General features: G+C 48.1%; 1 protein-coding gene across 2 annotated transcripts; it reads right to left on the bottom strand.

Annotated features, from left to right (window-relative positions):
* Positions 1-357: 357 nt before the first annotated feature.
* Positions 358-23597, bottom strand: LHX2 (LIM homeobox 2). 2 transcript variants are annotated; one of them, XM_058038084.1, is made up of 5 exons: positions 22794-23597; positions 19860-20065; positions 18877-19259; positions 9866-10071; positions 358-3310 (listed from the first exon to the last, which is right to left on the bottom strand). In XM_058038084.1, exons 1-5 carry the CDS (start codon positions 23019-23021, stop codon positions 3023-3025), a joined length of 1311 nt encoding a protein of 436 aa, XP_057894067.1. In that variant the 5' UTR covers positions 23022-23597; the 3' UTR covers positions 358-3022. The 2 variants fall into 2 exon arrangements, with proteins under 2 accessions (XP_057894067.1, XP_057894068.1); XM_058038085.1 differs by having other exon boundaries at positions 19860-20062.
* Between the last annotated feature and the right edge of the window lie 499 nt (positions 23598-24096).

Here is a 24096-nt window from a genome sequence, read left to right as displayed (position 1 = left end):
TTCTCTGTTTGACAAGAATAATCCAGTGTGTTGGTGAGTACCAAGGTGACCTGAAAGTTTTTCTAGTACATAATCTTGTCTTATTCTGCATTATGTATGAACTCAGAGACAGAATATCTGCGTTATCTTAAATAAACTAGGTAAAATGTATTTCAAAAAGCTTCTTGAGTCAAAAAGTAGCAAATCATTGTATGTATTTCCATATTTGTATAGTTTCATTATATTCTTGTTCTAAGTTACTTTTAAGTCTCTTTCATATTTAAAAAATGAACTACACACCTATCATGCAAAATGTAAAGAAGTATGTTCAACTAGTTCAAATTAGATATACAGTAAAAATACACTTCCAAAGAAATATCATTTCCATTTTTGTTCATGTTTTTAACAGAATTTCAGACTAATACATCAAATGTGGAACTGTACAAGAATGTGAAGAAACATTAGGATTGCAGTAGTAAAAAAATGTACAGCATTCAAAACCAACAAGCTCTAAACAACCAAACAATACCACAGGATTGAAACAGTCATGGGGACAACATAGGTCATCGGAGCCAGAGTGAATCCTAATGCACCTACATAAAGACCCTACATAGAATATTGTCTCTTATTTATATGCAAAATCCCTGATTTGATTAAACCAGACAATTTCTCTAATTGTCTCGTATAGGTTTCAGATAAGATTAACATGAGAGTATTCCCCTTCGTGAAGGTCAGGTGTTTGAAAAGGCAATATTGAGAATTGATTTGAAAGGTACTTCCATCCACATGGATTCAGGTAGTTAAGATACAAGATCACAAATAATAGCAGTACACTTTTAAAGAACCATTGGAATTGTTCTCCGCTACATTTGCCATAACACTTCAGATTTCAGGATTCAGTATTGTAAAACTGTTCACAGGTTAATACACAGGGTTTTAATTATGGCCTGGAACCATTTAACAGTGGACCAAAATTGCCTTTTAAATCAAGAAAAGATCCAGCTTACCATGTAAAAAAAAATCTCCAAGGTAATTGACAATGAACAAAATGTTACAAACAGCAGAATGTCCGTGTCAGAACAGCTTTGAAAGGCAGATATGTACCTGTTACAGTCCACCAACCAGCACAACATCCTTATCAGACACTTGGATCACGAGGAAAAATGTCCTGGATAAACCTGTAACATTTATAAATTCAACACAAACCACCTTTTTAGTGTCTCATCACTGTGCATAAACTCAACAGACGCTGGCAGCCGTGGGTTTGGTGACCAGACCCCGATCCCTCTCACAGATCCCAACCAGTTCCCATCCTTGAGGGCTGTCCTGCTTTGCCCATAGCTCACCTCAGGGGTTTTTTAAGCTGAAGTGTTAAAAAGGTTAATAAATGACCCAATTATGTCAGCTTTTCTGTCCCATAGTCCTCATGCTCTGAAATCTCTCCCTGATCTTGATAGGAATTTGGCTTGCACAAGAATAGCAAATTTGCAGCTCAGAAAGGTGAATAAATGTAGCGTTTTTAAAACCAGAACACTGTTCGGAAAAAGTCCAGCCTACAAAATCATCTTCAATGCCCTGAGAAGGGCAAAGAACACAAATCTTGGTATCTATCTTGCTGTTTATTTAGAATCATCTTTTAGCAATTCTGATCCAATGGGAATGAGGGATTAGTTTCAGAGAGCTGGCCAGTACAACCCAACATCTGACTGAAAGAACTGATTGGAACAGGTTTGAAAAGGAACAACCATCTGCATCTTATGTACCACTCCAAACCTCTAAACTTACTGGGCAAACAGCATAGCATAGACTCCTTCTTATACATATTTAAACTTTGCTGAGGTATTTCTTTTATTACAGAAAAGCAATTTTAAAAACAATAGGAAAAAAACTTAAAATATGAGTTCTATTCTGCAGAGATTTTTGGGGAGAAGGAATTCAATTGTGTTGAAAGGTCCATAATCATTAAAGGAATAACCACTTTTAGTGTCAATAATATATTCTTCCTTGGCTATTTATTCCTTCAAAACATTACAAAAAATGTAAGGCTGTGACTTTATAAAACATAATTTTGCCTCAACTTTGCCCACCAGTGTTGTAAAATAACCTGAAATACTTCAGCCTCTTTCCTGGGGCAGAGCTGCCCCAGTGTGCACCTTGGTGATGGAGCAGCTGTGGCCTCCAGCACATGGGACAAGCCTTGCACAAAAGCAAGATTCCTGCATGCTGGCCAAAGTCAGGTTTCCTTCACGTGGCAAAATGAACCATAGTTCTTCTATTTGAGTTGTAACATTATCTGATCACTTCTACCTGCAACTAACATTATTTCTCTACAATGAAGGTACCTAGACCGTTGTACAAGCTGGATTTCTCACCCACAAATACTTTGGGAACCAGAGGAATGTGTACATCATATTTAGGGGTTTTCCTAGGTAGACACTGTGTTTGAAGTGCATTTTTCTAACCCTTTTGGATCCAGTCAGCCTACCTGGAGTGTGACACTAATGTTAAATGTAACTGCAGCCATTACCAAGTAGTTTCCATAAGTGGTTTTATTACTGGTTAGATTTTACAAATTCTGGTATTCGAACAGACTTCGACCTTAAAATTCTAAAACAACAAAGCAACCAATGAAAGGCTTAGGACTATTCAAAGTAACAAACTCTTTAACGTTTTTTGCCCTGGTCATAAATATACAGAGAGAAAAAGAGAGAAGTGGACATGGAATCCAAAGAATGTAGATAAAACAGTATATAAGGCACATGGCAGTCTTTGAAAATACAGAAGCTTTAGCCAACTTAAATTAATTGCTGTTTCCCTTGCTCAGTCCACAAAACTGTACAGTTACACAAATGTTGTGTTGCAATAGATCTTCCAAGTTATTCTTCAGTCCATACTCCATAATACCAGAACACTACATTTCCTTCTGTTTTTTAGGAGAGATCCTAACTGTGGTTAGTCAGTTGCTCAAAGCCTCTATTAAAATACACTTGGAATTTCAGCTAAGAATAATTTCTTTTTTAAAGAAATTATTAAGAAAGAGTCATCAGAAAAGATTTGTAAGAGTTGTCTGTGAAGGACTTCGAGATTCATGTACCTCAAGACTCCCGGGCACTGATGTCAGGACGGACGTCACAGTTGGCATAGTGGGGTTAGTCAAGTCTGTTAAAGTCGTGGGAGTGCTGGATGGACTCATAGAGGCATTGGATATTTCTGAGGCAGGACCTGATGGGGTCCCTGCTTGGAGGGTTGAGTCTGAAGTCTTATCCACCCCTGTGTTTTCTTGACGTAAGAGGTTCCGTCTGAATTTGGCTCGAGCATTTTGAAACCAAACCTGAAACAGTTTGATATAACAGTGCAGCATTTAAAGACCTGCAGAGTTTAAGCATGCAAAAGCATATTCACAGATTCATCAATACTGGAATTGGGAAAGACATTTTTACTGGTAACAGATAACAGTTCTAGCCATGAGAAACGGCCTCTGCTTGCAGAATATTCCTTCTTCCCTGTCCTTCCATCCCTGCAAACAGTGTGCCCAGGCCAGGAGCGGGCTGGGCATGGAGGCTGGCAGGCTGAGCTGACTGCACAAGGTGTGTGAAAGGATGCACAGAAATTTGGCAGCATGCAGAATCTCTGAGAGCCCTCGATCCCAGCAGCACTGGTCTGGGTGAGGCCAACACCGCGCACCTGATGAGCACAAAATCAGGAGTTTCCCCCTTGTACCTCACATCCATCTCCCAGCAAAGTGCTGCTGGCACAGCCCAGGGCACCCTGCCTTCCCACGGCTCCTGCTGCCCAAGGAAGGAAGGAAGGAAGGAAGGAAGGAAGGAAGGAAGGCGGGCGGAGCTCCCACTGCAGTCCCAGCTGATGGACCTGCCTCGGCTGCTTCACCTCTCTCCTCCTTTCTTCACATCTAGGGATGCTCCAGCTCCAAATTCCCCCTATTGAGCACTCTTCCTGCCTTGGAAAGCTTTCTCCCCCAGCCAAAGGTCTTTAATGTGCACACCCTGTCTCTCACGCTCTCTCCAGGGAATGCCACCAGGAAATAATCCTCAGGCACAAATTCAAGGGCCATGCATAAATCACATCCCTACAGGTCCTTCTTTCTGAGAGCTCAGTATTTTAGACCAGTTTATATTGCCAATTGCTTTGTTAAAACACCTCATTTAAAGGCTGTTTATCAATTTCATATACAAAAGTTCTTTTAAACCAGCACAAGTAAAAATATTCCCATGATTTTATCAGAGTCCAGTATAGCAGTGACCCTGCTACAGACCAGCAATGTGGTCAAAAAGGGGCAAAGCCCAAAGTGATGTTTTTGCCTGACAGGTTCCAAGCAGAGCCCCTTGTGCCAGGGGCTGTGGGAGAGGCCAAGCTCTTTGTTCTGGTCACTTAAACCACAAAGGCTCAAGCACCAACTGCTCAGGAACAGCAAAAACAGCAACTGCAGCTTTGGTAGGACTTCTTACCTTTCAGGCAGAAATAATTTCTACTTGTTCCACAAAATAACTTAGTGGTTGGTTTCTTTAAAATACCTTCTGGCAACTGTATGAAGGATAAGAGCTGTGAAATGGAGTTTGGAGCTGGCTGCTGTCGCTGTGTGTGTTCATGTAGCCATGGCATAATTAAAACAGAACAGACAAACCAGTTGGCCAGCTGTAGATACACTTACTTCTACATAATTTCACATTTATGTTCATTTAAATACCCATATTTTTTATATTCAGTAGTCCCAAATATGGGAAACATGACACTCTCCTAAATGTCCAGCTGCTCCTTGACCTTACCAGGGCAAGAGACTCTGTGGTATTCTCTGGTATGATGTAGTGCATCAAGTGAGAAAGATTCTGGTGTTTATGGATTTCCCTTCATCTTTCACTCCTATGAAAACCTGAGCTCAGCTGCCCTTACCAGTGACCACCCATACTGCTTTCAGGAGCTGCACATACAACATGGTTCATTGTCTCTTTATTAGTGGCAATTCATGTTAGACATGGAAATATCATATAATCCTGCAAGTATTACCTGAAAATAGAGATTATATGACTGCTTTTACTTCCTTCCCCACTGGAATATTGGCAAGGTTAATCAGTTAATGGTTACAAGGCTCTTTGAAATTGTATAATAATAAATATTTGTATTATTACTGAAAATACATCTAATTCTTTGAATTCTGAAAACACCTAGTCTTGTGATAGAAGGGATAACATTATTTCCACCATTGTGACATTCTGGCATGTGCTTTAAATCTGACATCCTCAGCAAAGCCTCTGTGTTAGAGAGTGGTGGGAGAGGAGCAGGGCTGTCCTGGGGCTGTTCCCCTGCCTGTGGGGCTGTTCCAGGGGCTGTGGGGCTGTTCCCCTGCCTGTGGGGCTGTTCCTGGGGTTATGGGGCTGTTCCTGGGGTTATGGGGCTGTTCCCAGGGCTGTGGGGCTGTTCCCGGGGCTGTGGGGCTGTTCCCCTGCCTGTGGGGCTGCTCCTGGGGTTATGGGGCTGCTCCTGAGGCTGTGGGGCTGTTCCTGGGGTTATGGGGCTGTTCCCAGGGCTGTGGGGCTGTTCCCGGGGCTGTGGGGCTGTTCCTGGGGTTATGGGGCTGTTCCTGGGGTTATGGGGCTGTTCCTGGCGTTATGGGGCTGCTCCTGGCGTTATGGGGCTGTTCCTGGGGTTGTGGGGCTGTTCCCGGGGCTGTGGGGCTGCTCCTGAGGCTGTGGGGCTGTTCCCGGGGCTGTGGGGCTGTTCCCGGGGCTGTGGGGCTGTTCCTGGGGTTATGGGGCTGTTCCCGGGGCTGTGGGGCTGTTCCTGGGGTTATGGGGCTGTTCCCAGGGCTGTGGGGCTGCTCCTGGGGTTATGGGGCTGTTCCCGGGGCTGTGGGGCTGTTCCTGGGGTTATGGGGCTGCTCCTGAGGCTGTGGGGCTGTTCCTGGGGTTATGGGGCTGTTCCAGGGGCTGTGGGGCTGTTCCTGGGGTTATGGGGCTGCTCCTGAGGCTGCACCACCACTCCCATGGGCAGCTCAGGCCGTGCACCTGGAAGGGCAAGGCAGAAATAACCACCCAGACACACAGAACTGGAAGAATCCTTCCAGAAGGACTTATCTCACATCAATTACACAATTCCTTCAGGACTGAGGAATAAACAAAATCATTGGGAAGTGTTTAGTGGGTTTCCGTCCAACTGCATCAGTACAAGGCTGAGCTATTTCAATCAAAGGGGAAGATACAGACCAAAACTGCCAGTGGAAAATGAGAAGCAGCTGCAGGACCCTCCACTGCTGCTGCCACACTCCGGTGAGCGGGGCTGCATGCGGGGAGCTGGGCACTCAGCACTGAGGCAGAATTAGATTTACTGAGGGGAAAACATTGCACTCCCTCTTCAGTGATCTGTGGAGCAAATTCTTTGTCTCTACCAAGTCAAATTGGAATGAAATAATAAATCTGATAAGGGATTGTTGAAAATAAACTCACTAAGAGGATTTGGATACTGAAGTTGATGGGATCATCACTTTAGATAACTTTATTTTCTGATTTGTAACACCTCCATTGCTGCATCTGTTACATATTAGCTGTGTGAACAGCTTCTGCTAAAAAGAAATTTTTAAACCAATTTTGCTCATTCACACAGCTACCTGGAGACATTTAGGTTCTCTGAGTTTCACTAAGAAGTAAGTGGAGGATGTACATGGAGGATGTAACACCACAAAGCAGACTGTGTTCACTCACTGCACGTCCATTGTGATGACTCTGCTGTAATTAACAACTGTTCAAAGAGATGTTTAATGAATCAGGGCTCAGGAAGAGCCTGCAGCCCAAAGCCAACCTTCATTAAAGGGCAGCATAGGTCCCCACATGGGATGGAAATATTTTAGCCTTGTTTACTACTGGAAACTGGACCAGCAGAGTCCAAATACATGTAGTGATTTCTGTAGGATTCTGGTAGTGACTTTACTGGGGACTGATTCAAGAAAAAATAAATGGTGTACAAGACACACACTGAAAAATGATGCTTTATGTTCCTGAAGTGCTTGGGCCGTGGATAATCTTATTCCTGACACCTGGGGAGAGAAGAGGTACATACCTACAGCTCACACATCACACCTCCTCAGGGCTACCTACCTTCACCTTCCTTTGCTGAACTCACACACAGAAAGGTCAGTTCCCCAGAGAGCAGCATTTATGCCAGTTATGTTAGTTAGCTCAATTAGCTGGGGCTGTTAATTACTAATGATAGCTTCCAATAAAGGGCGTGTGTCCCCCAGCTGTAGTGCAAGAGATATATAAATTAAACTGAAAACTTAAATTGGAAGGAAACAAAACAAAAATAGGTGTTAAAACATAAATAAGTTTGCTGTGTTTGAATGTGGCTACTTTGAGTGTGCATTACAAAGACATTGAAGGAAATGCATTCTGAGAAGAGAGGGTTACATTTCCAGCCATCCCATCACTGGACACGTGCAGCTGGTGACAAATTGTATATAAAGCAAAGACATCAGCCAGGGCTTCCAACTCCAGTATCACAGAACATTTAGAAAACCCTCAAATTCTCTGCTCCTCTACAAAGTCCCCTCATCACACAACATGTGGGGCTGTCTCTACAGCAAGGGCACTGCTGCTGTTCCCTAAATCACCAGGAGCTCAGTTCCGTGTGTTTAGGAGGTACACCTTTCTCCTGATCTGTGCCCTGCATTTCCTCTTACAATAAATTCTGTGAAATGTGTCCACAGAGCCAGGATCCCTCACCAGCTGGATGGAGATCTGAGCACACAGAAAGTGCCAGAGCTCACAAACACCTGCTGGGGAGTGTGGCAGAGCTCTGGCTCCTGCCAGGTGTGCCCCTACACCTGCAATCACCTCTGGGTGCGGGACAGGCTGGTGCTAGTGGTGCTTGATTCCATCAATAGTGCCAGTGAATCACTTTGTGTTCAATCAGTGACACAGATGGATGCCAGCCTCTCTGGCTCCAAAGAATTGACAAGTGACACTGTCTCAGTAACCAGCATCAGGATGAGCTTTCCCAACAAAGAGCAACCTTAAAACTCATATATGTGAACTTAATTGTCACTCACAGGTAGAGATACACCAACTGGGCAGAAAGGTTCTGAAACATAAAAAATACAAATTTGTGTTCTCATGGCCCAAATTAATTTTCAAACAAAACATCCATGACTAGAGAGTGCTTGTAAGAGGTGGGAAAACTCAAGTGATACCAGACAAAGTGTCACTCCATTCTCTAGAACTGCCTCCAACAGCATCATCCCCAGGAAACCATCCTCACCACCAACTATTGCCTTCCACCACTGCAGCGAAAGGAGTCTGGACATAAAGGAGTATTTAACTCTGAGAGTAAAAGAAATTAAACACCAAATACCAAAATGACAACAAAACTTTAGTGGAATTGTAAAGTTCTGCAACAAACAAAAGAAGAACTTTAAAACTGCAAATTGTGACGTGTAAGACGAAATGAAGAAGCAGTGAAGCAAGGAAGAAGCTGAAGGAGGAAGAGAGGAGTAATGGGATGAAGTCCAATTTTGGAGACAAGGAAATATGTTCTGAATGGCAAGAAACAGAGACAATAACTTGGAAAAAATATGCAAGGAAAGACCCATTCAGTGAAAAGAGAGAGATGGAAATCAAAGTTGGTGTGGAGTGACAAGAGAGAACAGAAAGATAATCATAAGACACTTCCTAGACACTGATGTGTCGATTCTCAGGTAATTCAGGTGGGAATTGGTATTACCAAAGTCTCTGAATTCTGAGGGTAAAACATAGGAGAAGGGTCAGTCTAAGGATAGACCAATGCAGTGAATGACTTCAGCCATGTGTGTGGTTTTAGGACAGCTGCTGTTCACCTGCCAGAGGAGTCTGTTCCTGCACAGCAAATCAGGCTCAGAAAAACAAACCCAATCCAGCTGTGAGGACGTAGCCAGGAGAAATCATTACGTACAGTTTGTCATTTTACAGGGAAGCCTACAAAACCTTTGTTCCTTCTTCTGGCAGGTGTTAGCTCTGAGAGCTCCAGGGTCCCTCCAGTGAATTCAGTTTTCCTCAGCAGTTTTCTCCTGCCCTCCACTTGGCTGTGACTTGTGAGCTGTCCACGATGCTTCCCAGGATGGGGCTCGCAGCCCTACCTGTCTCTAGGAAGGTCACAAATCCTTTTTCCACAATTAAGACCCATTTAAAACTTTCAGAAATAAATCCTGGAACGCCATGGCTCCTCTATGCCCGAGTTTATCTCCAGGTACAGGCATTTGGGTAAGTGCTCATTAAAATTTACTTCTTGAGTCAGAACTATGAATTAAAATGCAGCTGAATCAACTAATACTGTTCCTTTTCCTTCCCACAATAGCTCAAATGGAGTGTGCTCCCATGAGCAAGACAAAGTACTTTTAAAGTGCAGTTTCATTTCATTCTAAGTCACTAAACTATAAGTTTTTGAAAAATTTAATTTACATCCACTTCAGTTATTAACAAGAACCCCTCCTCCTTGTCCTGATAAAACAAATTCAAACTGTTGATTAATTTCTTACGAAGGTAAGCATTGACATGTTTTCTGAATTTCTAAACTAAAAGCTCTCTATGTACAGTGAGCACACTAACTAAAATAAGTCACTTTTTTTGTACAGCAGCCTGGAAGCTAAAACATGCACCAGAATTAAAGAACTCCAGGAAAACAAACAGGGCCCCAAACTTTCACAATTCTCATTAAATTTAGAACCCAAGTGATCTGCTTGAGAGAAACTGAAAAGAAATAACTCTTCTCATACTTTCTGGGAATTAACTTAGTCTCAGAGAAGGTATGAATGATTAAGGATATCTTGAAAAGCAGCAAAAGCCATGGCTTTTTAAATATAAAACTGATATTTTGATTACTTTCCAAGGCACAGGACAGCTCTTACCTGAAGAACTCTTTTGGTGAGGCCAGTTTTCTGAGCTAGCTGTTTCAAGTCCTTGGCATCAGGGTTGTGGTTAATAGCAAAGTAGGACTTCATTGTCCGCAGCTGGTGGTGTTTGAAGGACGTCCTCATGCGCTTGGTTTTCTGATTGCTGGGGTACTGCTGGTCTCTGTCCAGGTGGTCACCATCGTTCTCGTTGCAGCTCAAAGCTGAAGGCAACAAGAGGAAAAGGCCTCTAAATCTCTTGCTCCACAACCAATACTGTTCCAATTTCCCCAAGTGCAGCAATTCAAATGACACACTGCAGCATGTACTGGCACAATCCTACCTGCCTTTGCTCCATTTCATGGCTTTGTAGGGCACTTTGGTTTGGAAAAGCCCTCTGAGGTCATTGTGTCCTGCCATTAACACAGCACTGCCAAGGCCACCACTAACCCGTGTCCCCAAGTGCCGCATCCACATGGCTTTGAGACCCCTCCAAGGACAGGGGCTTCACCTCTGCTTTTGGGGAAGTTTCCTGATATCCACCCTGACCCTCCCCTGGCCCAGCCTGAGGCCGTTCCCTCTGCTCCTGTCCCTGTTCCTGGGAGCACAGCCCGACTGTCCCCAGCTGTCCCCTCCTGGCAGGAGCTGTGCAGAGCCACAAGGGCCCTCTGAGCCTCCTTTGCTCCAGGCTGAGCCCCTTCCCAGCTCCTTCAGCCCCTCCTGGGGCTCCATTCCCTCCCAGCTCCATTCCCTGCCCTGGACATGCCCAGCCCCTCAGTGTCACTCCTGCCACGAGTGGCCCAGAGCTGCCCCCAGCCCTTGGGGTGCCCCAGCAGTGCCAGCACTGGGTGAGCACAGCCCAGGGGCCATTGGCCTCTTGCCCACCTGGGCACAGCTGGATCATATTTCTGCACCTTCCAGCCATTCCCTCACAATAACCAGCCTGCAAGGACCCTGCCCTTCCCCTCTGTGGCTTTTAAAATGTCAGCTCTCTTTCCTTTCCCCTCTTCTCCACCTCCACAGAACTCTTCCTCCACTTTCTGTGGGAGGACAGTAGCTGTCCTCAGCTCTGTAAAGGGTTTTACTGTACTTGGTCTCACCATCAATTGCACTGGAACACACAAAGAGAGCTGCACAATACACTCCAGTTAAATCTCAATGGAACAGACTAGTTAAAATCATAATTATTTCCTCCATCAAACTAAACCCTGTAGAGTACAAGGGAGACCATTAAATGAAACACTATAAAAGAAATAAAGTTTGTGGCTACCAGACAGCAAATTATGACTATAATCTGACTAGCTAAAGAAATCAAGCTGTTAATACAACATATTCACTGGCATGCCAAATGAAAAATCTTTTTAATTATTTATATGTTTATATTTCAATTTTTTGGAAAAGTGTTTGCAAATACTAGTTTGAATTATCATTTCTGCCATATCCTTTTGAAATCGAGGAATGGCAGTGTTTGATACACGTGCAAAAATCGAGCTGAAGAAGAAGGTCTGTGAGAAAAGAACACTGTAAAAATTATCAAGAAGTATTAAATACTGAATGCCAAGCAAAATAATCTTGTAGACCAAAAGTAGTTTTTCATTTATTTGTGCATACAGCAAACCATAGAAACCCTCTTAAAATAACATTAAGAACCGAGCTTAAATCCAACATAAAATTAGGAATATAACTGAAAATTAGCATTGACAAACTGTTGTTAATTAGCTTTTCCTGACCAAATATCTACAAGTCCCTCTTCATTTCCTACAAGCTTTATGCTAAAAGTAATGAAAAATTGCTATCTCTGTTTCACACAGTGTGAGAAAAACAACCAAAAATTCTTTTGAATGGGAATTGTTGGTTAGTTTCTTAAACATGAAAACAGGATTGTTTTCAAATGTCCACTATTGCTGTTTAATTACAACTGAGTACATCTCATGCACCTATGTTGTCTAAATTCATTGTCCATCAGTGGGTCTCAGCCCTAGTGCAAACAACACATTCTGACAGGCATGTATTAAAAACAGATTTAAAAAACACAAGGATAATAAAATGCACAGATTCCTAAGTAAAGATGCATGCAGGTTCCCTAAGCAGGTTTGCAGTAGCTACAGTAGCTGCTTTATAATCCTCAGCCTTTCAAAACTTGCTAAAAAGCTGTGGCACAATACAGAGCAAGGCCTGCAAAAATTCAGCTCCAAGCCCAAAAGCACGTTTGTTTAACAGATATGCCCAAAGTGTCCAAAGCCTCAAACTCTCCTGTGTTTCTGTACTCCTATAATTTAAAAAGTAGCTAAGAAAATGGTGCTGTACATAGAAATGTGTGTCTGTGTGCGTGTGTGCGTGCATGTGCATACATTTGTATAAATCCTTTCCAGACCTCTGGATCTTGTGCCAAATTTTGGCCATAAGAAGCATTTCTGCTTGTTTTTCTGCAGCATGGAAAACTGCAAGCACCTGAATTTAAAAGGTGTAAGATACTTCGAGGGAGAGAGTAACAATGGAGTAGTAATGGAGCTGTTTGGGATGTAGCCAAATCTTGTTGGGTTTAAGATCTGGGACCTAGTTGCCCATCTGGAGTCGTGGCATGTGCTCCAGCCTCCTTCATCACCACAATTCCTGATATAAAGAGCAAGGGGATAAATAACATAATAATGCTCACAGAAAATTCTGTTATGGAAATGTAAAACCAAATCATGCTTGTTTTTAAAATGTACCCAAAGAATTTTAGATCTTAGTAATGGAAAAGACCTTTGTGCGTCATCTTAGAGGCTTTTGAACCCTCCAAGAAACAACAAGACAGACATAGGAGGAAATGCATCAAAATATCTGTCTGCAGGACTGAGGTCTGGTTCCTGTTAATGTGCAACAAAACAAAGCCTAGGGCTGCAAGGAGCTGGATTTTAATGTGTCCCATAGAGAATGAGATATATTCAGAATCTAAGGATATAAAACTGATTCTAAACCCTCTTTAGAATGGAATGAGGGTGTCAGCTTTTCATCAAACCCTGACAGGAAAAGGAACAACTTACTCTGGGAATTTCTCAGCATTGTACCTCATTATCTACTAAGTAAAAATAGTATTAAAATAACAGTAAGCATGCACCACTTGAGAGTGGCAGAATGTCCTTGTCTGGGATGGAAGTTGCAGCACAGATTTTGAAAGTGCACGAGGGCGTGTGCCGCTCGCTGTCTTGTGCAAGCGGTTTGGCTACTCCCAGGCATCACCCAGTAGGACATAAATAGTCCTAGCTGGTGCCAATTCCCCTCTTGTATTTGGTTGTGGTGCCTGGCACCATCCCCAACAGGCTATTTTATTCAGTCTAATATTATCTGCATCTCTCACAGAATCTGCAATGTCCATGGGTGTTGCAGGCACAGATACACAGAACGGGCCAAGGGTGTAAGTGGAGATTTTAAGAGCTGAGGAGTTTCTGCAAAAGGCATCAGGGTGTAAAACTAACACTGTACATGCTCCTCACGCAACCCTCTGTTTTTCAGGCACTGTCTTCCCTGTTCTTTTGTGGTGTCCTGTGTATCTCCCAAAGGAATTGCTGAACTATCCATATGTAACATTTCCATTCCATTGCAGTATCTCAGGCTCCTGCTGGGATTTCAGAAATACAATTGGTAGAATTCCAGTTGAATAGAGGAGCCTTAAATTAATGAGTGTTTCACTTCTATTTTTTGATAAAACAAATTCTGAAGCAGTGCCAAGTCTCTTTTTTGACCCTAGAACATTTCTAAGGCCTTTCCCCAGACCCCATAGCCCAGGCACTGCCCTCCCCACGTCCGCTGGTGCAGCAGGGGCAGCACACACAGCCTCAGCCCATCCTGGCCACAGGATGGTGGTGTCCACAGGCAGCATCACTGCATCTCTACAGACTAAGAGGAAAACATTTTGTTTTGACATTGGTAGCCAAAATACCCTTTGCAGATTAATGCATAACACCTCCCTAAACCCAACAACAAGAGCATAGAGCAGGCTGTGCTGGTGCTTTTGTAACAAAGTCTGTTAGAGGGGGAGAACTTGGGAACATTGCTTCACCCTCAGATCACCAGAGCCCCCCATGGCTTGGGACTCAGGGCAAAGTGTGTGCTTAGCAGTTACTAGGTTGCTACGGTTATGGCACATGAAGATGAGAAAGAGAAATTTCCTTTGGGGGAAATTTTGTTCTTAGTAGCTTGTGCTTGACATGTTAGATTACGCCAAAAGAAAGAAAACTAATCCTGATTCTGAAAGAGTGATGAAACAAGAGACACGTTGTGTGTGCATTATCTCTCAATAGTGGCTCGGGAACATACACCCCTTTCCTTCTGTAATCGGAGTCAAGGGGGTGTTTTAACCTCCTGCTGCCTGGAGAGGGAACTTGTGATTAACTAGACCAGGCAGGGGTGCAGCCGCATCTGTTGTTCGGTTCGGGGCATGTAGAGGACTTTGAGGTACCCTTATCCTCAAAGGGGACAGAGGTGAGACAGAGCCCTAAGAGTGGTACTTGGGACAGGAACAGACATGGTTTTTCTCTTTGGAGGAAGGAGAAGATACATAGAGAGGACAGATTCCTGACATTCTCACCACAGGCATTAGAATGGGTGAAGCTGTGGCACTGGGAGCAGGCAAGGTACCCCCGGCTGCTCCTGAGGTGCCTGGCAGCACTAAAAGGAGCGTGTCTCTGCCAAGCCATGGAGCAACAGACACAACAGCGCTGCCTCAACCTTGACATTTCAAGTGTTTCTGAGGAGATAAAGCCAGTGAGCCTTAAGGAGCCCAGGCCGAGCATCGCAAGGCCAGGACGGAGGAGAGCAGGATTAGAGCCCTCTTCCTCCGGCCTTCCCCGGGCGCCTCGGACAAAGGGGCCGCGCGTCCCGGTGCCCCCCGGGGCCGCCCCAGGCCCGGGCCCCGCGGCCGCCGTGGCCCCCGGGGGGAGCGCGGCCGGGCCGGGAGAACAAAGGGGCCGGGAGGGGCGGCCGGGCCGGGCCCCGCGGGAGGAACCGCCGCCAGGGCTTTTCCCCTCAATTAAGCCAGCTGAATGGCGCTGAATGGCCGGTGCGAGTGCGCGGTCAGTCCCTGAGCGCCGCGATTAACCCGGGCGGCCCCGGCCGAGCCGCGCTCCGCGCTGCCCGCCCCGCCGGGAGAAGGGGCTGCGGCGGGCTCCGCTCCCGGGCCTGCCCAGGGACCCCGGGTGCTGCCCAGGGACCCCGGGTGCTGCCCAGGGACCCCGGCCCTGCCCAGGGACCCCGGGTGCTGCCCAGGGACCCCAGCCCTGCCCAGGGACCCCGGCCCTGCCCAGGCACCCCGGCCCTGCCCAGGGACCCCGGCCGCTGCCCAGGGACCCCGGGTGCTACCCAGGGACCCTGGCCCTGCCCAGGGACCCCGGGTGCTGCCCAGGGACACTGGCGCTGCCCAGGGACCCCAGCCCTGCCTAGGGACCCCGGCTCTGCCCAGGCACCCCGGCTCTGCCCAGGGACCCTGGCCCTGCCCAGGCACCCCGGCCCTGCCCAGGGACCCCGGCCCTGCCCAGGGACCCCGGCCCTGCCCAGGCACCCCGGCCCTGCCCAGGCACCCCGGCGCTGCCCAGGGCTCCCGGCCCTGCCGCCTCCCGCGGGCCGCTCCCGGGGCCCCGCTCGCCCCTCGGGGCTGGAGCGATGCCCGCGCCCTGCCCCGGCCCCGACCCCAGCCCAGCCCCTGCGCCTGCCCCGGCCCCGACCCCAGCCCCAGCCCCCTGGGGAGGGGCCACATGCGCCCGGGGACCCCGAAGGTGACCACAGCCAGGGAGGAGGCAGAGAAGGGGGAGAAGCAAGGGGAGGGGGGGAAAGGGGTAAACCCTAATTTTCCCTAGGAAATCTCTGCAAGACATCCGATTTTAAGCCGCGATTCCCGTCTGCTCGCTCTGTCACAGTAGTCACAGGGAAGGTTCTTGTAAGCTTTAATCCCAAGGGAAAGCAGGAGGAAAGAGGGATTCGCTCTTCAAAACTTTCCAGGCTTTTCGCATTCTTGTCAGGGAAAAAAACCCCAAACCACTTTTGACACAGCCACTCGAGGGGGTCAGCTCCAGGCGTCCCCGGCGCTGCCCCGAGCCCTGCCCGGAGCTGGGTCGGCGCCTCCGCAGCCTCCCCTCCCATCCCCGGCAAAGAGCCGCCCTCAGCCCCGTCCCCATCCGCCTGGACATCTACCCCGCATGGATGCTCCGTCACCCCTCAGCGAAGCACGAGGCATCTTCCTGCTAGCAAAGGAAGGAAGTGTTTCTTAATATCTTGGCTGTTTGTACAGATTATGGGTATTTTATCAGCCCGTCGTGCCCCAAGTTTGCGCAATACATCTGTCATTTTCCAGGATATTTTAGTGTCTTAAAGCAAGACTAGATACAAATGAATAAAACATAGCAGACTGTGGGAGGTTTGGGGTCTAATTCACAAAGGGAGTATTCAGAATTCTTTACAGGTGCTTCTGTGTTCAGCAAGCTTTCAGCCATTGATTTACTGACCTAAAAAACCCATCAAACTCCATTCCAACAAGTGAAGGAGGAAATTATGATCACAGGAACACACTTAAAGAAAAAAAAAAGAGAGAGAAAAGAAAAGAAAGAAAAAGAAGTCTTTTTGAAGTTTCAGCATCCTTCTAAGCCATTTTCCACTTGTCAGGCTCTATCCACATCTAAACCCATCATCCCCCTGCAAACGGAGTCTCGTTTAAGTAGGAAAAGAAAAAAGAAAAAAGTCAGTCTAATTCGTGTTGCAAATGAGTATTTGCTGCAATTTACAAAATTATTTCAGTCTCGACTCTGCCAAGTTTATGGGTCCCCCTTTTCCCACCACCTCTGGGTGTAGATTTATTTACAAAATTATTCTACACAAATCACCAGGAACAAATCCCCTCAGATGACAACATTATGCATTTGTAGTGCATTTCTGAGAAGGAAATTACAAGTTCCACTAAAAATAAAAAGAGAAACGATCACATTTTTAGATGGTTTATCTTTTAAAGGTACAAAATCCAAGGCTTTGCAATAATTTACTGGTTTGTGGAATTTTACATCAACGAGTAACCCAGTCTGATTTTCAAGATCAATGGCACTTATTACCGCATAAATTAGTCGATTATAGGTCTAGTAAATAGTTAAGTAGATAAATAGCTTAAGCGAAGAAGCCAAGGGTTACTCAAAGAAGATCTCTAAAGTTTCAGTAGCACGCTCTAAACAACCACTAAAAGTCAGACGGCAATTCTTTTGTAAACGAATTTTTCAAAATGCAGTTAAAGGCGGTTTATTTAGGAAGTCAGGGAGCAGTGAGACTTTCTCGGGCTGTGCTCCCATCCAGGACAGATGCCGCTGATTCGGTTTACAGGTCCTTTGAATCTGAACATCTGCCCTGCACAGGGAGACAGCGGAAGGACAATTAAAAGCTAATCCCTCCGAAAAGGAGACGTTTTTTAACGGGAAAAATGTATATTTTATGCATGTTTTAAAGCTGAACTGTTATTCGCGAGAACACTACATCCACTTTTCATCAACCTTCACCACTGGGACCACTACTGCTTTTTGCACTACTTCCAAATTATTCAGCAATTAGTTCAACCAATAATAGCTGGCAAATTCGTTCCCGAGGTGCGTTTGGCGGTTAGAGATGCGCCTTTTCTCCCTGCCGTTTTCAGCACAAACCACCCCGTTTCGTCGCTTTGTTACTCCCTTCGGGCGCAAAACAGCCGCAGCCCCCCGGTCCCGAGCTGCCTCCCCCGGCCCGCAGCCCGAGCTCCCCGCCACCCCTGCACTTCTCGGTGTCCCCCGCGCCTTCCTCCCCCGTTCCTCCTCCTCCTCCCGCGCGGGCGGAGCGGCCGCCCGGCGCAGCCCGCAGCTGTCGGGGCGCGCCGAGACGCGGCTCGGAACAAACCGCAGCCAACTTGGCCTTTACCGAACGCCCTCTCCGGGAAACAAGAACGTGGTAAAGGTAAATCTGTGCCCTACGGGACACGTCCGAAGCAGGCAGGTTGGAAGAGAAACCAGTCTGAAACAGTTTGAGACGGGCGGAGAAGCACACAGGGCACCGAGGCACAGAACGATGCAGGGAAACGAGTTCGGTGCCAGGGTCTGGCGGGACAGCCCGAGCGCCCGGCTCGGGAAACGCCGGGCTGGGGGCAGCCCTCCTCCGCCTCCAAGTCCTCCAATAAAACCAACAGCTAAGAATTTTGTTTTGTCCAAGCATTTTCCCCCGTTGCATGCAAGCAGCACAGAAGGAAGCCCCCGGGATGGCAGCCGTTCTGGTGGCAGCCACACGGAGGGGCAGAGGGGAGCAGGGATGGGGGCAGAAGGTTGCTCGAATTCCTTTGCCTGTAAAATTACAGTGCTGTGGCGGTGGGGAGGTTAAACGAGGAAACACGACGGAAAGTTTGCTGCTGTATCCAGAGAGCCCCGGCTGCTGCCAGGCTCGCTCCCGTCCCTCCTGTGCTGCGCTCGGTTCAGAGGGGATGCTGCGAGTTTCCCGACTCTTCTCCGAGTCACCTCTCATGAACAAAACTCCAGCGGAACTCGCCCCCGAGCGAGCAGGCTCTGTGCTGCCCGCAGACACCTGCTGCCCGCGGCCCCTGCCCGGGCACAGCCAGCCCGACCGCCCCCCTCCAGCCCCTGGGAAACGGCCACCTCCTCTCTCTCTTTCCTTCCAAAGCTTTGGAGTGCAAGAGCTCAGGACAGGGCTGAACAATTCACCCGTCAGCAGCTTTAGAGTGTAGCCACTAAAGAAAATTCACGGGCCTCTGAAGTGCTAACTTAAAATCTCTGGTTTCCAGATTTTATTTCAGGCTGCACTCCCCCTTCTTCCCCCCCCTTAACCAGATGACCTTGCTTCAAAACATTTTATTTCCAGCTGAAGTGAAAAATGCTAACATATTAGCTTCTGTAATTGCAGTTTGACAGCACTTGATCTCAATAATTATGCTGCAGCTAAACTATTATTAACAGTTTAAGCTAAAATAAACGGAAATCCCCCTTTGGAAGTGAACAGAAACAGACCATTTGAACTGTTCTGGGGGAAGGGTCTCTTACCTGCATTGTAGGCTGCCAGATCTGCTCCAGGCCCCGGGCTTTTTCTTTTCCTGGGTCTCCCCTTCTGGACAGTCCCCACGCCATTGTAATAAGGCAGTCCCAAAGTGTTGGCAGAGCCCGCTCCCAAAGCCGGGCCCTTCCCAGCGGCTACATCCGAGTGATTGAAATGCACCTGGTACTCCCCGTGGATGAGAGTCTCGAAATGGAGGCGGCAGTACACCAGATTGTCCTTCATGCCAAAGTGATCGCCAGTGGTCAGCATCTTGTTGCAAGTGGTGCAAGTGAAGCAATTTAAGTGATATACCAAATCCCTGGCCCTCATGACCATCTCGGAGGCAGAAATCCCCAGGTGACATCTCGCACATCTCTGCACCGAAAACCTCCTGCAAAACAGAAAGGCCAGAGGAGACGGTGAGAGGTGCATTGCCCCCACCCCGTCCTTGGCCGGTTCTGCCCGGAGGGCGGCAAAGGGCCGCGAGCCCCGGGGCGGCCGCCTCGGCCGGGGCAGCGGCACAAAGCCGGGACGTTTGCGGGCCCACCCGGGCGCGCATCCCGGGACGGAAGCGCGGGAGTCTCCGTCCCGTTTCCCACCTCGCAGCGCAGCTCCCGCCCCACCAGACCCCACCAGGAAAGGCACCGGCCCCCGGGCCGCGAATGCGCCCGCACCCCCGGCCGCAGGAGGCACCGGCGGCGGGCCCCGGCCCCGCAGCCAGCACAGGAGGCCGAGCAGGGCACGCCCGGGGAAGGCCCCAGCAGCCAAAGCAGGCTGGGGGGAAGCCGTGCCCGGGCCGTGCCCCCCTCTCGGCAGCACGGGACTCATCCTCCCCACCAGTCTCCCTCCCCAGGGGGAGGTTTCGGGAGCTCGCAGCCTGCCCCACGCGTGCCCACGGGTCCCCTCCGCAGTGCCGTCAGGACGGGCTCTGTTCCGGGGGGCAGCGGCGGGCAGTGCCCCCGTCCCGGCCGGCGGCCAGGGCAGGCTGTACCTGTAATAGTCCTCCTTGCAGTAGATGCTGCCGTCCTTGCTGAAGCAGGTGAGCTCGGACTCCAGGTTGAGTTTACATTCACAGCACTTCAGGCAGCGCATGTGCCACTGCTTGTCCACAGCCAGGAGGTAATAACGGTCGGAGATTTTACCCCCGCAGCCGGCGCACAGGGCAGCCCTGTCACTGCTGATGGAAGGCATGGTCTGCTGGGGGAAAACAATTACAGACCGTTAGCGAGAGGGAGAAACTCAGGAGCGCGGCTGGGCTCCCCCCTCCCCCTGGCCGGCCGGGCCCGAGCTGCCGCTCCCCTGGCACAGCAGCGGGGGCTCCGAGCCCGCCACCCCGCCCGGGCCGGGCCCGCTCCCCAGGGCCCCGCCGCATCCCACCTTCCCGGGAGGGGGCGGGAGGCGGGCGAGACAAACAGAAAACCACCCTGGCTTCTAGGGGAGGCGTCCAGACCGGACCCAGAACTTTTTTTTTTCTGGTGGATTTTCCAGTCTCAAACCAAGAAAAGGCGCCGTTCAATAAACAGGCACAATAATAATAGAGCAGGGCAAATCACAGATAGATCATTTTAAAATTTAGAATTACGGATATATTGAGAGTGTCTGCCTAGTTAATGCTGTGTGAGTGCGTGTATGTGGAGCGTGTCTGTGTGTGTATTTTCCTAGCTATAAAATTCCGAATGAATTACGATCAAACCCCCGGTAGTCACAGAGCTGCAGACACAGCTCTCTGCAAGCTGGTTCCAAACAACACGGATCGCGATCTGCTGTGACCCAAAGCGCTAAAGGGATCAGTAAATAAAGCTGCGGAGGAGATGAGCGTTACTAAATCCGAGGTGCAGAATGTTTAATCAGGAAAACGAAATAGTGGGAAACGTGCAGGAATGAGAGCGGGTTAAAACCAAGAGAGCACATTAGATTATGCTAGAATAAACTTGGAAGCAATAAAACTAAATATAAGCCCTATATAATTTAATAGTTTAGTGTCAAATCCCAATCCAGTCAAAACCCTCAAAAACTCCCAAATTCATACATATCCTGTCAACTTCTACCGAACAAGAAACAGGAAGAAATATCGGAACCGTGTAAGCATGCTTATTTATTTCAGCAGGCACCTTAAAACAGCATTCGGGAGAGGAGGCTCGGGCGGAGCAGCGTCCGGGGCAGACCTTGCAATATTCTGCTTTCCACTTCGCTCCCAACTTACTCTTACCCGCTTTGCACAAAAGCCCACGGCAGATTGTTCTTGTGCACGAGCACCCGAAACATTTCCTTACAGCTGTGCCCAACACGCAGTTTGTTTTGGTTCGGGGCGGGGGAGAAGTTGTTTGTTTGCTTTTACCTCCTCTAGAGCCTTAAATCCTCGCGCAAAGCAAAAGCAAAGACAGCTAATCGGAGGAAGTCGAAATGAACCGAGGCTGATTTTCCAGCACATGCCAAACCCATTGCTTTCATCCTGTGCTTGCGGGGATCACAAAATCCCATCTCTGTGAGCGCTCCCGTTTGCACCGCATCATTCCCACTAGGAGAACTCCGCACAAATAAAACCCTGGCACTCCACTGGTGTTAGTCACAGGAACCCACCGGTAGCTTGTTTCTTTAAGGCATTAACTGAACTCCGAGCAGGGATCGTTTTATAACCAAAGTAGTTTCTTGTAAATCCACTTTAAATTAAATAACGATTTTTTCTACTTCGCTCTTCCAGTAACAAAAATATTCTGCGGTCTAGAAATGGAATTCAAGGATCTAGTATTCCAACCCACTATTTGTCACATACACACGTGTATCCATACAGATTATATACATATAAAACTAGCACGCCACAATATTTAGTCCAGCAAAGATCATTGGATGTTGTGTAATTGTACGGAGAAATATCAACTTTTTAAAAGAAAACCAAAACCATTTAGATTAGAAATCGCATCCCACCCTTCTAGTACAAAGGTCGTTCTCCAGACGGTGTTTCAAGATTAAATAGTCTCACTGTCACCTTTAAGCAAATTTCATATAACATTACAAGAAAGAACACATACAGATGAAGTTTGAAAACCTGAAAACGGATCTTCCTTGCATACGCCTGTATCAGTTTACAAGACAGCATTTCATAAACGTACGAGATAATCTCACTTCAGAATTGTAATTTCTTAAAAAAAAATAGTATGCATAAATTGCTAAATCACTTTAGACACTTCGAAAATTTCTTCCACTTTGCCAGCTTAATGCTGGTTAGATGGATGCATCTTTTTAATTATCTAAATGTATTAATATACAAGGTCTACGCATCAGCAGACAAGATGAAATGTGGCAAAGTTATAAAAATTCCCATCCATCCGTCTTCCTGAGGCATATCTTCTAGTTCTGTTTGCCATGTTTACAAAGCCACATATTAAAATTATTTTAAAAACCCATAACTTAAAGACACTCGTGTTTGTTTTTTTCTTCTTAAATAAATGCTATAAAGACTATCTCCATGAAGGCATCCTACCTGAAAAATTACACAGAATTGGATTCTTTGGTGTTTGTGTTTCCATTCTGCAGACAAAAAAAATTTGCTGTGCCAAAATGTTACCGGTATAAAACCACACTTTGCCTCTTCCTAAAAACTTTGGAAGGCCGGACAGGCTGGGGGAAGGGAAGGAGTTCTTGGACGCTACCAAAAGGCTGGTCTATCTGTTTTCTCACAAGAGCAGTACCGTTCATTTCACCCAAGTGTTACTATTGCTATGCATATTATTAATAATTAACAGTTTCATGCCTTTCCCCACGGTTTCATTTAATCTTTTAGGGTGCCTTTATGCTTAATTTTCTTCTGATTTAATATTTTGCATACGCTTCCCCCCAGTCTGTTATTTTAGGGGAAAAGCTGTATCTGTGAGGGGTTTGGCATGTTTAGGGGGGTGCATGACTCTCCCATTCCTTCGGCTCCTACCGTTTCCGTCTCTCCCCTGTCTATAGCCGAGCTGATGGCCGGTGCTTCGCTTTTGGTTCTCCGATCCATCTCGTCGATGACCCCGTGCATCTCCGAGCCGGAAAGGCTGTGGAAAAGCATCGCTGAGGAAGCAGAGGAGGAGGGCCCGAGTTGCTGTTGCTGCTGACAGTTGTCGGGGTCCCCGCAGGAGCCCAGAACTTGCATTAACCGGAGCCCTCCCCCATGCATCTAGCACGGCCGCCCCGTCTCTCCTTGGGCACCGGGTTTTTCCCGGCAGAGCTCTCCGGAGCGCGGCGCAGGCACTGATCCGAGGTTTCAAGGGACGGGGTGCAGAAAAGGCGGGCGAAGGGGATGAGGGAGAGGGGATAACTGGTGGTGTGAGCTTCGGGGCTTGGATCTAGTCTGTTGCGCGGCCCCGGCACATCTCTCTAGGAGGCTTCTTCAGTGCGGGGCTCATTGCCCCAGGTGCAGTCCCAGGCTTTATGCTCTGGCCCAGCTGGCAGAAGGCTGGGCAGGCTTACGGTTGGGAGAGATTAATAAATAGTAGAAATATAAAAAAAAATTAAACCATCTTCGGTGAGAAATAAATAAGAATTAGGAAAAAAATTACGACAAGCCCCTTACATCGTACTGTGCGAAATTTGGAGGAGGAAAGCAAGGGAGAGGGAGGCTGCAGCAGGCGGAGAGCAGGCTGGTGCTGCAGGAGGCTGGGGCGGATGCCCACCGTACGCACTCACAGTCCAGAGGGCTGGCAGCGGCGGCAGCTCAGGGGCAAAGTTTGCTCCTTCCCCCGCTCCTCCCCCAGCCCGCTGGAGCTCATTGGGAAAAGAAAAAGCCAAGGGGAAGGAGGAATAGTTGGACGGGCACCAGATGGGACGGGCACTGGCGGCCCCCCTCTGTCCTTAAAGCGGCGCGGCCCGCGGGGCCCGGGGCGGGAGCGCAGCCGGAGCGGAGCCGCCGCGGAGCTGCGAGCGGCGCGTCTGCAGCGCGGGCACCGCGCGGGGCTCCGCGCCTTTTCTACAGCCCCTCTGACATCATGTCCTGCCCCGCCGCCATTGGCTGCGCCGCGCCCGGGCCGCCGGCATGTGCTCGGGGCCGGGCGGTGTCCCCGCGCTGTCCCCGCGCTGTCCCCGCGCGCCGCCAGCCCCGCTCGCTCCGCGGGCTCGGGAGCCGCCCGGCCCCGCGCCGACCTCGGCCTTTGCCGCCCGGTGACCGTCGGCGACGCGTCGGGCCATGGCGCCGGAGAGGCGCTGGGGCACAACTTCTCCAGCGCGCGAGAAGGAGGCGTTCTAGAGTCTGTCTC

The sequence above is a fragment of the Melospiza georgiana genome, chromosome 20 (genome assembly GCF_028018845.1).
Source record: "Melospiza georgiana isolate bMelGeo1 chromosome 20, bMelGeo1.pri, whole genome shotgun sequence".
NCBI classification, from domain to species: Eukaryota; Metazoa; Chordata; class Aves; order Passeriformes; family Passerellidae; genus Melospiza; species Melospiza georgiana.
The sequence above is the reverse complement of the archived record's forward strand: the minus strand, read 5'-3'. Positions and strand labels throughout refer to the sequence as shown.